The 17,547-nt window shown below is 39.2% G+C and overlaps 1 protein-coding gene across 3 annotated transcripts in view; it reads right to left on the bottom strand.

Annotated features, from left to right (window-relative positions):
* SORCS2 (sortilin related VPS10 domain containing receptor 2) overlaps positions 1-17,547 on the bottom strand; it is a 1,741,628-nt gene that overhangs the window by 1,092,419 nt on the left and 631,662 nt on the right. For all 3 annotated transcript variants that reach the window (XM_029591638.1, XM_029591649.1, XM_029591657.1), the window contains exon 2: positions 14,725-14,792. In XM_029591638.1, coding sequence (XP_029447498.1) covers positions 14,725-14,792 — 68 coding nt within the window. The remainder of the gene's footprint in view (positions 1-14,724; positions 14,793-17,547) is intronic.

Below are 17,547 nucleotides of genomic sequence, written 5' to 3'. Positions count from 1 at the left end.
ACTTAAATTCTTTCCTTCACTTGAAACTTTTAAAAATTTATAAGCTAAGAGAAATGATAGCAGACTGCACCTCTTATACATTCTCTCAGATCAAAAGTGTACAAGGATTTGATAAAGCCTTCAATGAATCCCCATCAACGGACGCAAAAAGAGAATATGTGATTCTCCTGAGAAATAGAAATCTCCAACTATCTACCAACTCAAACTGTTTCACATTCACCCAGTCTTCTAGCATAAAACTGCCTGATTTATTTAAAAATAATGGCCTTGAAATAATACTAAAATGTATTCCACTCTTCCCTACCAATGTTATTGAATCTTTCACAAAATCAGCCCAAATAGATTTTTTAAAAATCCAGGTGTTCTATATTTGGTCTATAAACTACTTCCAGTGTAAACAATTCTCCCTTAAGATATCCTATTTTAATGAAAAAAACTTCCATTTTTATGATCGACTTTACCCTTTTCCACAAAACAAGAAGATTGGACAAAAACAATTCCCATGCCCCTTTTCTTAGACTTAGAGGTTAAATAGAACCTTGGAAATTAAATAATTTCTAATTAGATTTGCATGGATGTATGTCCTGAACACGATTTATATTTGCTTTCTGCTTAATACGTTTCATGAAAGCACACTATCTTTTCCTTAGATGGTTTAAGCCCCTGACATTCATTGATAATATTTTGAGAAGACCTAACAAAACATTTGCATCACGACTTCATAACCAAAAAAATAATGAATCCCCAATCACATTCATTCTTACAAACACCACAAAATAAACCCATATACACCCATTGCTACCCAACACATCACATAACAAATCCCCCAGTTGTATTTTAAAAAATCTCACATAGGAATCCCAGAGAATAATTGCAAGTTCCCCACCTACTTCCCAGAGGAAACCCTCCTCCTACCCTTCATTAAATTTGGGCTTGGGTGTGGTATAATTGAGGTCCATGTTTAAAGGGGTTTGCCTAAGTTGGCACATAGATGAACAAATGCTGGGATTTTTAATTTCCTGCCATTTTCACCACCCCCAAGTTATCTGGCTAAGTCATTAGATGTTTAATGACTTAGCCAGATAAGTTGGGGGCAGTCCCAGAGTGTTCCAAGGCAGTACAAAGCTAGTCAGCTAATGTATCCAGATTATGCTAATATTTGGTGTCATTTATTTAATAAATTTATATACTGTATAACCTGTGCAAACTATGAAAGTGGTCTGCAATAAAACATACATACAAGTTTAAAATAAACACAAATAGACATAACAAAACCAATGCCCTACTGATAACTAACCACAATATCACAGATGACCAGTGTGTAATGTAGCAGCATGCTGGGATCTGGGTGGTCTGGAGGGTTTGTGGAAGTATAAAGCGTTTTTGAGCCATGCATATTTTCAGTATGTAGAGTTTTGTGTATTATAGATGTTTTGTATTTTATCCGTTGGGCAATGGGGAGCCAGTGTAATTCTTTGAGGATAGGTGTAAGTGTTCAGATCTGCGCATGTTGGTGAGTATGCGTGCATTTTGCAGCATTTGTAATGGGAGGATGGTCGCTTTGGGGAGGCCAAGGATGAGGGAGTTACACTAGTCTACTTTTGTTAGGATAAGGGATTGTAGAATGGTACGGAAGTCACATTGATAGAGAAGGGGTTTAAATTTCTTTAGAGTATGTAATTTGAAGTAACTGTCTTTTAACGTGTTGTTAATGTTTCTTAAGATTTAGCTGGTTGTCAATGGTGGCTCCAAGGTTTTTTACACTTTGTGCAGGGGTGGTGAGGACTGGGGGCGGAGTATCAAATGTGTGGTTTCTCTGGGGGGAGATAAGCATGATTTCAGCTTTATCAGTATTGATGGCAAGATTAAAGCTCCTGAGGAGTGAGCTAATAGCTGTGAGGGCAGTGTCCCAAGTTTAAGGGCATTATGTAGGGAGTCAGTGATGGGGGTGATGACTTGTACATCATCCGCATATATGAAATACATGAGACAGAGTTCGGAGAGCAGGTAACAGAGAGGAAGTATATATATGTTAAAAAGAATTGATGAGAGGGAAGACCCTTGCGGGACCCCGTAGGATAGGTTATGCGGTTGGGGTTCCTTATTTTTTAAGTTGACTTTATATTGTCTATTTTTGAGGTAAGACTCGAACCAGCGGAGAGGGGTGTCTGATATGCCTATTTCCTTAAGACAGTTGAAAAGAGTATTGTGGTTTATGGTGTCGAATGCGGCAGATATATCAAGCATAGCTAGTATATAGGAGTGTCCTTTGTCTAGTCCAGTGAGGAGGGAGTCTGTGAGTGCAATAAGAAATTGGAGGGTGCAGTCAACAAATCTTTTTAAATAAATAAATATAATTTTTTAATGTCTAAGATTTATATTATTTTATAGCCTTTAAATAAAAAAAAACAACTTTTCTCTACAACTTTAAGCATTCTTATGTCAATGAACCACAACAATGGGATCTACCAAGTCCCAAGTTAGGTTCAGTGTACTCATTCTATCATTACTACTTCTTTCACATTAAAAATTGCAGCAGACAGACATACATAAGCAAATATATCTCCTTTAACCATACATTATAGAATGCTAATTATTTCACTATCATCTTTCAGCTCTGTCAGCTCCAAATAGGACACCACAAATGTCTTTATTTTAGCTAAGAAGTCTCTGCTTGATTCTCTGCCTGCTGCTCCAACCCTCCAGCTCTTTTACCAATCTCAGATAGTTCTGTTTTAAGTTGTTAGACAAGACCCCCAACATCCTTTACTGTTCTTATTTCCATTTAAACAAATTTCAACCTCACCTTTAAGCTCTTCTTTATTAGATGCTGCTCCATTGCTAGCAAACAAGCATCTCTGCATGCCCCTAATATTTCTGGATATATTTCTGACATATTTCCTCCTGACTACTCCAAAGGTTTTGATGCTGAGTTGTAGAAACTGCATACTCACACTTTCAGGACCTAAGTCAGAAACACACTCAAGGGAAATATCAGAAGGGAGATCTTATTTCCCAGTGGTTTCAGATCATAGGTATCAGGCTCCATGGGTACTTGAGCACCCCCAATATCAGATCTTCCTTCCATGTTGCCATCTCAATTTCTTTGAGTCACAGCAACTAAGATGAGAGAAGAAACTGAAGAGATGATGCAGGAGGCAGATCTGACATTAGGTTGCTCAAGCACTTTCAAAGTTGGCACCGACGTCCATCATGCGGAGTTTAAGCAGCCAGCTTGATGCATCGACATCATATCACTACCACCACCATCTTCCTGCGCCCCTCCACTACATACACACTTTTCATGTTTTCCTTTGTAATGATTCAATAACTAAAGATATAATTCAGCAAGAAACATAAGGGGATCTCTACAAGTTGTCTGATGTGAATCCAGTAAGAATTTACTTTACATCATCCTCAATAACTTCATAAGTAAAGCTATTTATGTACCTGAAAACACAGCTGACTAAACATATAGCAAATATAGCATTTTAACAGCTTTGCACTGTTGTGTGAGGTTTGTCATAATGTACTATATTCTTACTTCGACATGTTTATAGTATAGAGGAAAAATAAATGGAATTGCCCCTTTATTAAAATGTGTTATCTTTCAAGGAAAAGTATTTTTGAAACCCGCAATACAATAGCTATTAACCTGATAAACAAATAGTACTACTATGTAGAAGGCAATATACCATGAAATTGATACTCAGTCTAATATCGAGGGTGACACTTTTATTTTAAGATATTTAATCTCCTTGATTCAACCTCTTTAGTGTCAGAATTAATGCAGAAAATTTTTTAAATGTAACTTTCCTTTCAATCCTCTAGACATACAAAATCATCATTCTTACTCTAGCTACAGACTATGGGGCCTATGCAATAAAATCTGAATTATAAAGCATTTAAAAACAGATCTTAACATGCTGTTAGATGACAAGATAACTATGCATAAGCAAATCTCTACTGTAATGAACTCATCTTTCTTCAATTTGCATTTCATTGTTCAGTTATTGAAATTAATATTGCGACAAGATGCAACAACTTTAAATTACACTTTGGTGATCAGCCACATTGACTATCGCTCTTCGCTATAAATAGGGGCAGATATGGCAAATTTGAAATGTCTACAACTTATCCAGAATATAGCAGCTCATCTGTTAACTGGTAAAAAGCGATGGGATCATGTTACCTCTGTTTTAGAAGAATTACACTGGCTGCCAATTCACTTTAAGATAAAGTTTAGGATCTTGATAACAGTATATGATATATGAACAGTCGCAATATTTGAAGATGCCTTACTTCGGCATAAGCCTTCCCATACACTAAACTCATACTCCTAGTTGCTATCATGTGCCCCTTAAATAAGTTTAGTAAGGCCCTCTGTAATGAGCAAGAGTAAAATAGTATTTAGTTGTTATGCCCCAGAAATTTGGAATGGGGCTTCATGTGAATTTCACAGGGAGACCAACTACTTGAAATTTAGAAAGATGACTGTTTACTTTAGCCTTTGCTGCAGATTAGAGCTGTATGGAATGAAAAGGTAATCTGAGATGGTTGGGGTCTTGGGGTTGGTTGTGCTTAAAAACGTTCAGGGGTGGGAGGTTATTGGGAGTGGTTGGGTTGCGAGGATTGGAAAAAGTTGGATATAATATGGATAACTTTCAAACAACTGTGTGCAGTGACATATATGCATGTACACGGCAGCATGCAGATTTACGATAGTATTTTAAGACCCTCATGTATTATATATGTATATTTATCCCGCAACATACATGTGTATGTATACTTACTTGCAAATACATTCAATGCATTGGAAGTGATAATTTCAATGCATTGAACATATATACTTTTCCTACTTTTTTTTTTTAATATTTGTGTCTGTATTTTTTGTGCAAAAATAAAGTAGGGCTTACTCATGTAAACTGATATCTTTTAAAACGTGCATAATTGAAATTACCAGTTTTACCAATTGCTCCACCAGTTCGCTCAGTCTTCTCTAGGTCATCAAGACCTTCCTGGTTCTTCAGCCTGAGTTCCCCACAGTTCACTCAGACTTCCCATCCAACCAATAGTACACAATAAACATGTTTAATATCACTTATGCAAGATAATTAGGAGGTGTAAAATTATGCGAGTAGGTTGACAAATCTAAGCATGGAAATTGAAAGCTCCTGGAGGAACAGGAACGCTTCCAGAAAAGGGGCTGGCAACCTAGGACACCGGATCCGGTGGTATTAACACTTATTCAAGAAAGTATTCCCCGCAGAGGGGTTTCTCTCTCTTTTTTTTTTTTTTTTTTTTTTTATTATCTCTTTATTAATTTTTTCAACTTAATACAAATAAGGATTATACCTTACCATAAGGCATAGCATTTAAGATTACTCACAAGTAATATGTATTTAAACAACCTCATTAAATTATTTTATACTATGACATTATTACCGTGAAATCTGAGAGATTCTCTTAGGAAATTAACAGAGCAGTAACTTACATTCCAATAATACACAAATAAAATAGAAAGTAGTGGAGGTATCAATTCATATCCTGGATTCACAAACAGAAACTAAGTAGATTCCTCTCTAGAAGTTAACAGTTTCTCTGATTGCTCAGGCTCCAGAAATACATACCGTATATTATCTAATGTCAAAATACCTTTACATGGAAATTTAATCAATATTTGTGCCCCCAAAGCTCGTGCTCTGCGGCGCAAATTCAGAAATGTTTTCCTACAAATTTGTGTCGCTCTTGCAACATCTGGATACACCCAGATCCTTTCTCCCAAGTATAGTTTATTCCTACACTTGAGAACATTTTTATTTACTTATTTATTTAACATTTTTTCTATACCGAACTTCATGACAAGCTTCACATCAGGCCAGTTTACATCAAACTTAGGGATTAACTTAACAGAACCATAAAGCAAGAAGGCCGAGGCGCAGATACAAATAACATGGAGAATAAAACTTGGGGGCTAGAGTAGCCAGGAAACAAAGGACAGAAAGAACTGGAGACTGAATGAATATACAATGGCTGGGACGGACATTTAGTCTGTTGAGCTATATGACGAAAACTGTTGCATTGTTAGGTTTCAGGGAAGGCTTGGACGAAAAGCCAAGTTTTGAGTTTTTTTCAGAAGGTTTAAACAGTATCTCTTTCCATAGGTGTAGTAAATGTTACCAGTAATATACCTCTTCTCTCTATCTGCTCTTCCTGAGAAGTCTCTAAGAAACCTGATAAATCTTCTAGAGGGGATGGCATAACTATATTTTCCTTAGGAGTGCTTCTTGTTCCTTCTCCTTCACCACTTTTCAAAGTATCAGGTAGGAAATACACTTTAATTATATTAGGCATATTAGTGGTGGAGTAGGACAGCACTTCTCTTAAATATGTATTTAATTGTTCATTAGTAGAAATGAGCTTACATTTTGGGAAGTTTATCATTCTCAAATTATTATATCTAAGTCTATTCTCTAAAGTCTCTATTCTTTTATCTATTCTACTTTCCCCTTGGATCAAACTTGTTTGTATCTCTTTAATTTGATCTACTTGATTATCCAATTTTTGTATTTTAATAGAGTTAGATAATACTACTGGATTTACTGTCAAAGACTGATCCTGAAAACCTTGAAAAGCTTGAGTTAAAGATATCGTTTTTTCAAAAATAGAGACAGCATTCCATAATACATCTAGAATGACAACTTCTGTTTTTTTTTAACAATGTAATCTCAGGTATGCATACTGGAGATCTCTAAGAAAGAGTAACTAAATTAACCCTTTCTGTTGAAGTTTCCCCTTCTATGGATAATGGAATTGAGCTTCCAATTCCAGAAATTGTCCCGATGTTAAACTCCTTCAGGGCAGATAAAACCTTCTCGCCCTGAGGCTGTCCAATGTTTATAGCGACTGCTCCTTCCTCGACCACTTCTCCTCCCTGTGACATCTTCGGTCTCAGGGGGTTAGCAGTATCAGCTGTTATATTGTGGAGAGGGGATGAAGGGGTCTCAGGAGCACCAGGGTTCAAAGATATTTCATCAGGGAGTACAGGATTCTGCTCCCGATCTTGTATCCCAACTGACTATCCTGGTGTAGTCCCCACTGCAGGGTAGAACTCTTTGATCTTTGAACTGGGGAGGTCTGGCGAGGGGGTCGAGGTTCCCTCCCTCACCTTCCCCTTCCTCTTTGTATGCGGCATTAAATTTAGCAAGGAAAAAGAAAAAAATCAACAAAGTATTATCCACTTACTGACTCCTTTCTTTTCTTATCGAATCTCTCAGTGGGGGCTGCTTGACTCAGAGGACAGATAGATAGTTGTTTTAGGAAATAAAAGCTTTAGGAGCCGTTTTTCTAGCCAAAGCTGGGCGCCCCTTCGGCACGCGCAGCTTAGGCAGTGCACCGGCATCAACTGTGAGCCACTGCAGTCCTGATTTTATTGGCTGGGTCTCGGTGGGGGCGGAAGTGACGTCACACCCCTCTCCACTCCAGGACTCCCGAGTCAGATTGAAAGACTCTTTTAGCGGTGGGAAAAAAAGCCTCCTTGGTTGGAACACAGTCCTTCGCCTCCTCTTTCTTTCAGGTCAGCCCCCAAAGAATTTCTCTCTTTTACAAGGCTCTGCAGTAACACCGTATCCAACAGGACCCACCTTTGGCCCTTATACAGCTCTAGAATAGGGACTTGCAGTTAGACTGCAATCCGTCGAGCTATGTGCTCGACGGATTGAGGTAATGGTTAAACTTCTCCACAGAGCATATTGCTACCCCCTTTTCTACTCCAGGTTTAGTCCAACCTCCTCAGGCTTATGCTGGCGAGGTTGTGGAGGATTGGTGGTCTTTTTTGCACATTTGGTGGACCTGCACATTTGTCACTTCTTTCTGGCAACAAGTCGCATCTACATGCTTCATTATCCAGGGAAAACCAATTTACAAGCATCCTGAGCTCTGTTTACTGGGCCATTGGGATGAACACCATCTCACCTCCTCTCAACGAATCTTGGTGGACCATTTGATACATGCAGGCAGATATACTATTGCACTCATGTGGAAATCCGCCCCCACCCTTGGTTGCTGGAAAAAACAGGTTCATGAGATAACACTGGTGGAGAAGTTAAACATACTGGGCCGGATTTTCAAAAGGTTACGCGCGCTGGGCCTATTTTAAAAAGGCCTGGCAACGTGTGTAAAGCTCCAGGATGTGTGTAAGTCCCGGGGCTTTACTAAAGGGGCGGTCCGGGGACGGGGCGGTGCCAGAGGCCTCCGACACAGCAGCCAATGCTGCTGTGTCGAAGGATCGCCCTGCGCAAAAGGTAAAATAAAAGTTTTGGGAAGGTTAGAGTAGGGCTAGGGGGAGCAAAGTTTAGGGGAAGGGGTAGGAAGGTTAGGTTAGGGGGAAGGGAAGTTCCCTTCCAGGCCACTTTGATTTCGGAGTGACCTGGAAGGGAACGGTGGAAAGCAGAATGCCTGCATGCGCAAGTTATAAAATTGAGTGTACATGTGCACGCACCGGGTAGCGCACGCTCATGTATGCCCGTGTACACCTTTTTAAAATCTACCCCACTCTGTCTCTGTATGATGCTATCTGGACACCTTATTGGAATTACTGGACTGTTCTAACTGTCCCTTGAGGTGATCCCAATATTTAGGCTCCTTTTGCTTGATATTTTTGGGTTTTTTACCCATGACACACTGTTACATATTTTGAATATGTGACATCTGATTTGCTTTGTGCTCCTGGATCACTGTGCTGATTCATGTGATGTAATGGGGGGAATGGGTAGTTTCTCTTTTTCTTTACTATTTTTTCTTCTGTTTTTTCTACTGTTTGTTATATACAAAAATTTTCAAATAAATTAAAAAGTTTCAAAAAATCTACGCATGGAAGTGTCTTTTAAAATAGCAATTTAAATTTGTAAATGTTGGCCTTATCCTGGAACAACCCTAGACCACCCCTTTTTATTTGTGTATATGTGCACTTAAAACATAATGAACACATATTTTTGATGTTTATAAAATATGAAATACACAAGTATATGCCACTTATATGCGTATGTTAATTTTTACATGTTTAATGTTTTAAAAATTAATCCTAGTATGTTTTTGATGGTATTATTTTATTGCAACCTGCTTTAATGTATATGTACTGTATAAACTTATACCTAAGTTGCACCCCATCATGGCTCACTCCTTTCCTCACCCACCCATTGCTATCCTCGGTCCATTTATCCACAGGCTGAAAGATATCAGTAGCAGTAGGATAGTTTCTCCCCCACACCTCCTCCTCCAGATCCGTTCACCAATGGGCTGAAGACAGCCTCTCCCCTGCAACCCCTCCCAATCTCTTAACTCCCCCTCTGCTAGCAGGACAATGACGGGAGTTGCAGTTGCTGAGGCACATCCTCCCTCTTCCCCTGCTAGGGTCTGAATGGCTCACTTAGAACCACATGGTTCAAAGCACGACACTGGGACCCTGTGGAGGAGGAGGGAGGATGCACCTCAGCACCCATCGTCATCTTGCTAGCAGCAGGTGAATTAAGAGATTGGGAGGGGGTGCAGGGGAGAAGCAATCTTCAGCCTGCTGGTGAATGGACCAGAGATAGCCCTGGGGGAAGGAGGGAAGGAGTGAAAGACCAAGGATAGCCATGAGGGAGGGAGGGAAGGAGTGAAAGACCAAGGATAACCATGGGGAAGGTAGGGATTGAGTGACTGATGGAGCATAGCCATTAGAATAATTATTGACTTCTTACCCTCAGGAAAATGAGTTTTAGGAAGAAAATGAGAGCTTCTTAAACTGAATTTTATTGAACATGCAAAGGGAGCCAATATTTTTGTAGTTGCAAATTTGGCGTTAGTGTAAAATCTCATAAGAGATTGGAGAAAAAAATGAGGCAAAGCTGCAATAAATGCCAAAGTCAAAGAAGGCGTTACATTTCAAACTTGCTCTTTTTGATGGAATGAAAAAGAATTTGAATGACTGGACAATGGAATGAAGACATAATGGCTACATTGTGACTCCCTCGAGCATTTGGATATGGGTGCTTCAAATGGCAAAAGAAGAAAAATATGGCACAATTTACAGTATCAGCTGGTTGGTGTTCACAGTTCATGAACTGATATGGATTGTGCCTTTGTCAGCGCACAAAGATGTTGCAGAAGGTGCTAAAGAGCTTGATGAAAAGGTCAGTTTGTTCCATAAATTTATTAGTCAGCAGAAACAAACAAATGACTTTGATATGAATAACATTGGTAATATGGACAAAATACCAATGACATTTGATATGCCTGGCAATTGAACCATAGTAAGCATTGGTGAAAAGACTGTAATTGTGAAAACAACCAGTCACAAAAAGACCTATTTCATGGTCATCGTGTCTTGCCTGGCAGATGACACAAAACTGCATCCAGTGGTAATATTCAAGAGGAAAACGATTCCCAAGAACCTTAAAATTTCTGGCAGGCGTAATTATTTGTGTTCACTCTATTGGCTAGATGGATGAGGAGGGAACATAATTGTGGTTGTATGATGTGTGGAGAAGGCGACCATTCGCAGGGCTAAAAAACACCCATCGCTATTGGTGTGGGATATGTTCCTCGTGCATATAACAGAGGATGTGAAAGACAATGCAAAGAGAAAGGCAACCACATTAGCAGTGATTACAGGTGGTCTAACATTGATGCTCCAGCTTGTTAAATGTCTGTCTCAACAAGCCTTTCAAGGACCAATTGTGCAAGATGTGACAACAATAGATGTGTTCTGGTCAAGCAAAGTTAACAACAGGAGGAAACCTGATGAAGCTCGACATTGATTTGGTAGTGAAATGAGTAAAGGACTCCTAGGATTCAATTCTACCAGAAATGGTCAAGAAGTCATTTCTGAAATGTGGCATTAGCAATGCTATGGATGGATCAGAAAACTATGCCATCTATGAAGACAAAGACAAATCAGCATCAGGTAATGATTCAACAGATGGCAATAGTGAAGACAATGTTTACGCAGATTACATCATCAAATAACAGTTACATTGTTTATTCCAACATTCTGAGATGAGGAATCAGACTTTGAATGAGATACTTTATTCTTCATTTAATATATAAATAAAAGAGCTTTCCTTAAGTTATTAAATAAAAATCCTTGTTTTTATGATTTTACCTTAATAAAATTATTCAATAATCTTGATTGTAGAGTTTAAGGTACTTCGTTAAACATGCGTGATTGGTTATCAGCTTGGTCCAGGATCTGGGCCTAGGTAAAATCTAGCCAAATTATCAAATTCAAAGAATTTCATAAGCCCCCTAAGTTTTACCCTTGGCTTATCCATGGGTCATAGCACATTTCTTATTTTTTTTGGGTCCAAAACTGCCCTTGACTTATCTACGCAATTGACTTATACACAAGTATATGGTAATTGCAGAATATCAAGAAGGAATTAATAAATAAATATGCAATATATTTTACTGACGGCACATTTAAATATACTCTTAATAGCATGATCACAGTACTAATATGGAGGTTAACACAAAATGGTATAATGTTCATACTAGATGCTGAAACCTTTATGCTAAATGACCCAAAATAAAAGGACTGTTTTGCAAAGAGATTTCAGACCACCTCATCCAACCACCACAAGATCAGAAAGCTCCCTACTCCCCTCTTCCTAGATCATCCAAACCTCTCCTGGATCATCACAAACTCCTCCTCGCCCATCACCACAGATCATCATGAATTCTCCTGGCACACATTTCTCCCCTCCCACCATCATGTAACCACACTTTCCCTCCCCCAAGCACCATAATAAAATTCCTTCTCCCCACTATGCTTGGAGACCCTGCCCTCTCCACCCCTCCAAATGAGTTCTTGCAATTCCAGGTAGACTCTCATCTTCACTGGCAGGTGAGATGAGAAAGTCCTACCACTGGTACTGCTGCAGCAACCAAATAACACTGTTAGGGATATTTCATCCCTGCCATGTAACCTGATTGACTGCCATAAGTGTTCCATCTTCCAATTAAAAAGTTGTTTAATTTCTAATATATCCGTTTCAGGCTGAATGCAATTGTCAGATTCTCCACTGCCATCTAGTCCCATGTTTCCCAACCCTTTCCTGAAGGAACACCTATCCAGTTGGGTTTTCAGGACTGGAGGCCCAGTATATGCAAATCTTTCAAGCGTATTCATTATGATATCCTGAAAACTCGACTGGTTAGGTGCGCCTCCAGGAGAGGGTTGCGAAAACACTGATTTCACCAATGTGTGTATGTATGGTTTTATATTGTTGTACACTGCTAGGGGCAGGTTTCTGCCTGGTATGGTGTATGTAAGAAACAAATGAAATGAAAGGTAAAGGAAGATGATTCTATACCAGTGCTTCTCAACCCAGTCCTTGGGGTACACCTAACCAGTCAGGTTTTCAGGATATCCACAATGAATGAGATCTCATACATATTTATTGTGGATATCCTGAAAACCTGACTGGTTAGGTATGCCCCTAGGACTGGGTTGAGAAGCACTGCTCTACACCATCGGTTATCTCTGAGTGACCACAGATGATCCGATGAATTATTTAATCCCAATTCTATAGCAGTGCTTAAAGTTATAAAAACAAGGATATTAATTTAATTGCTTGTAGAAGTACATTTAACAGTTACTTCTAGGAGCAATTAAATTAAACTTAAGTTAATGGTTTTGTACAATGATTGCTCAACCCTAAACATCCCTATTTATTTATTTATTTTGGATCAGTAGAATAATTGTTTGGCTTTGCAAATTTGCATTCAAATAATAAATAGTAGAACAATGACCTATGGTGATTAGAATGGGATACATTTTTGGTCTATTGAATTCCTATTTAGCTGTCTTCTTTATTTTAATATATTCTGTACTTTAACTGGGATAATTTCCCCTGAACAGATAAGGAAATATTTATCATTTTGCCTGTTATTCACTACTAGCAAAAAAAATTAAAACTTAATAAGAGGCATGGAATAAAATCTGGAAAGTAATTATGAATACATTTTGTGAACTCACATTGAAACACATTACTAAAACTGCTAGCAATAAGAACCTAGCCATCTTCAGCCTGCCCTAATTGCAAAACAGACACAGTCGACTTTGAGAATTTTTCATCAAGACCAACAAATCTTTCTACAGAAGGAGCCAGGAATCTGCTGACGACATAAACAATGCCAACCGAAATAAGTGCACTTTCTAAACAAGAGTAAACATGCAGAGAGCAGGCTTCAGGAGACAAGATTCTTGCAGAGAGCAACAAACGAGAGAAACGGCATCCCAAGAAAGAGTGCTCAGAGAAAAGAATGCTAGCATCATTAAAGAGACAATGCAACAGCATCAGAACAAGCATACAATACTTACCACAGCAGTCTTGGTAGGATGAATGACCTGCAACTGTATTCCTTTTCAATTCTTTTCTACAATTGTTCTGTATAGATGAAAACTCTACAGTGACAGATCTTACACTTATAGAATAATGGGAAGCCCATAAATAGGCATCTAACAGAAGAACATTTACCACGTTGATAATGTGCACATTTGGAGTTCTGCTTTTTTACATTAGTTTCACTCAACTCCAAGGCTCAGAATCCAGACACTGCTCTTCAAATCTATGTTTCAGCACTTTCTTTGTGTGTCCTTACTGTACAAATAGATTGTATTTAATCAAGGAAGCCTGGGATATCATCATGATGAGTTATAGGATTATAAAACAAAACAATTCTGGGAATTCCTGCTTCCTGATAAATAGGACCTTCAAATATGTATTTCATCTAAAGCCCATGCTGGAGCTCTCCATCAGCCTCCATTGCACTGCCAGGCACAGCACTGGAGGAGACAGAAGTCTGCCAGGCTTGGAGAAGGAAGAAGCAGAAGTGATCAACAGAGGCTTGGTGGTGGAGGATGCAAAAGAACTCCATGGGACCTGAGAGTTGAAAAAACAAAGGAAATCTGCTGAGCCTGGCAGCGGAAGAAAAAAATGATAGCCCACTGAGCCACTGCAGTGGAAGAGGCTGCAGCTGCAACAGGTTAGGGTAATCAGACTTCTTGTTCTGCATTGGCCTAAATATAAAAGGTCATCTTATTTTCAAAACCAGCTTATAGTTTGACTATTTACTATGCATAATATCCTGTTTAAAAGAAAATACCACAGTTATGAAAAATTATTTGTTTAGGATTGTACTGAAAAACTTGAATTGAAAAAGGCAGAAAATGTGCAAAACTTAAGAACTTTTCTAGGCTTTTGACCTTTTTCTTCAATTTGTACCAATTGCAAAATCCTTAATGAATAAAGCTGTGAAAAGGAAACCTCCTTGTTATGACATTAAACCTTTCTTTGTTTTCCCTCTGCCATCACCACAGACAACATGCCCAAATGACACACCCTCACACTCGCTAGCCAGGAGGGCTGGAGGGAGGCCTACTGCAAGACTAACCCTCATAGCGGGGTCACTGCAGCAGCATCCATCTCCCATTCCTCCCCAAGTATGATCAGGCCACCTTTACTGCATCAATGTTTAATCCTCTTTCTTATTCATCGTCTCTCAATTACCATCCAAGAGGTCAATATGCCAGGGAATCACTATGCTTGATTCCTGACTTGCAGACCACTGGCCAACCACAAGGCGTTTACAAGAAATAACTTTTTGATTAGTGGCAGGGACACAAGCAAAGGAACTGTATCAAAACCTAACTAAATTAATAAAATTAAAACTAGAACTTACCTCCATAGGGAACTTTCCAGCACTTTTCCCATATCAGCATGGTAATACTTCGTAAGTATTAGAATGACCTAAAAATTTAAGAAAAATAGTTAATTTACTGAAATACTAAAAATCAAATGATAATTTGTTTCTTGTTCTAAAAGCTTTTTCATTTTAATATGGTAGCTGTTTTGTTTTCAGCTATCCCTGTTTACTGCCATTTCCTTCTCTTTCTTTGGGCTTTCAGCTCAAGCAGAATCAGCCACAACTGTCATGCGTTTTCTCCTATTTTGGGGGGTACCATCCTCCTCTTTTTATAATCCAGTCATCACAATGACAGTAAGGTCCTACAGACTTACCATCCCTTTAAAGCTGGTGTTCCTGCAGCCACAATCCTATCTAGAAATGTTACCATCACTGTGTGAAGACTGGGTTACTTTCCACCCTAAGGGCTGTGAATATTGTCTCAGCCCAGGACATCCTGATGGTCAAAATAATAGGTCTGGGTCAAACCCAAGTCTCCTGCATGATGGATCAATAGGCCAAGCCATGAAACAACATATGATTACAAAGTTATAAACTTTTCAAGCATTTGGCATTTCTAGTTCTTTTTTATGGGACCTTCATAATACCCAGTGGATACTCTTATTTTAGCATTTCCACCGCTTCTGGTCATACATATCATCGGTCCTGAAATTATATATATATATATATATATGTTTTTTAAGCATTTTTTAATTGCTTTTAAAATCTAGGGAAAACAGTTACTTCTTGTTAATCATATTTATGATTTACTGCTAGCCCAACATGGTAGTATGTTTTGAAGACGCTGCATCAGCGGCTTATTTTCATAACACCAAGGTGCACTTTTATTTGAAACAGTTTTAATTCTTGTAGTGTCTATTCAGCAGCCATTTTGGAAAACACAATGAAGTATATATATATATATATATATATATATACTTCATCAAAGTCAATAAATAATAAATAGCAGATAAAATAAATTTGTGACTCTACTTCTTAGTAAATTTAGTACTTCTAGGGGAAGATTTATATTTACACAGAATTACTCCTTGTATCACTATCTAATTCCTTAATTCCTCAGTATATGCAGATTTAAGGTAGTTAAATCTTCCTTTACCTCCTAATTTATTTCTCTTGCCTCTTCCTACTGAAGTGGTTAGGACACACATTCAGTCCCAATATTTAATCAGAACTCACTCCCCGATGTAATACTCTTCAAAAATCCTCTGTGAATACTTTTAACTCCTTATGCAGCACCTGAAGGATGCTTTACCTCTACTGCAAGTTTTACAAAGCCATTCCACACAAAAAACAACTGAACTAGCATTATCTTCGCAACTAGTACACACCTGTTCTGACTTTTCATGTGTCTTTCAGATGTATCTTTCACAAAGTAATTGTCTACCAGATCTATCTGTCTTCCCTGAATTCTTTCCACTCCTTAGGCAGCGCTGGGTGAGCACTTCTCACACCTTTAAGTAACCTTCCCCAATAGTAACAAAGTTCTTGTTTCCTTGATATTGTTTCTTCTTTGTTTCTCCTATCAGTGCATGTTATAGGAATCCCTTGTTTTAGCTAGAATTTGTAACTCCTCTGTATCTTTCTGAATGAAATACTTTCCTCTTCCAAACATTTGCTATACTGATTCCCAGGTATCATGGGTTATCAGCTCCAAGTGGAAAAATATTAATTGAACCCAAAAAGGGGAATAATTAAGCAAGAAGCAGGAATGGCGGAATAAAACTTCCGTACATCCAACATAAGAGATAGCACAAAACAGTTAATACAAAAATATTCTTCCTCTGCAGCAGGTCACTGTCACTGTGTATGCTCATTAGGAGACCTAGCACAATTCTAACCTAGTATACAGGGACACCCCAATCCACTGCAACCAGGAGGATTGGCTCTCACAGGGAAATCTCAAAAATTGGTTTAAGCGAATTCAAAACAAGTTTAAAGTCAGGTAGATGAGTCAATGGGAGGCTGACCCCTAAATGGGAACTTCCTTACTCTTTCCCAGAAATTAGAAGGAAAAATTAGAAGATAAGAGTCAGATCACTTCTACTCCAACAAAATCCAAATTAAAATCCATGAGGATAGCGGGTGCTTTGGGATGATAAACCACCAGAACATACCATTTGCATGTTCCTACATGGGAAAGCAAAACACAAAACTTTCTTACTTATTACCATACAGAACCTCCCCAGTTTAATGGTACACTCCTTTAGTAAGTGGAAACCAAAGGTCCCTCACAATGAGGGCCAGATTTTAAAAGGGTTACGCACATAAGGTACGTGCGTAACCCTTTTAAAATGCCCCTGAGCGCGCCGAGCCTATATTGCATAAGCTTCCAGCGCGCGCAAAGCCCCGGGATGCGCGTGTTGGGGGGCGTGATGCGGTCAGCGCATCATCCGGGGGTGGTGCCATGGGTGTGATTTCGGCCCAGGGGCGGTGCCGTGGGCGTGGCCGCTGCCTCCGGACAAGCCCCCGGACCGGAACATGGTGCACGGCAGCCGGCCTGGTGTGCGCAAAGTTACGCCTGCTTCGAGCAGGCGTAATTTGTGCGACAAAGGTAGGGGGGTTTAGATAGGGCCCGGGGGTGGGTTAGGTAGGGGAAGGGAGGGGAAGGTGGGGGGAGGCGGAGGGAACGGGCAGCGCGCACAGGGCTCGGCGCGCGCAAGTTGCACAAATGTGCACCCCCTTGCACACGCCGACCCCGGATTTTATAAGATACATGCGGCTACACGTGTATCTTATAAAATCCAGCATACTTTTGTTCGCGCCTAGTGCACGAACAAAAGTACACGCACGCGCTATGTT

The sequence above is a fragment of the Rhinatrema bivittatum genome, chromosome 1 (genome assembly GCF_901001135.1).
Source record: "Rhinatrema bivittatum chromosome 1, aRhiBiv1.1, whole genome shotgun sequence".
In the NCBI taxonomy this organism is placed as follows: Eukaryota; Metazoa; Chordata; class Amphibia; order Gymnophiona; family Rhinatrematidae; genus Rhinatrema; species Rhinatrema bivittatum.
This window is presented reverse-complemented; position numbering and strand designations above follow the sequence as displayed.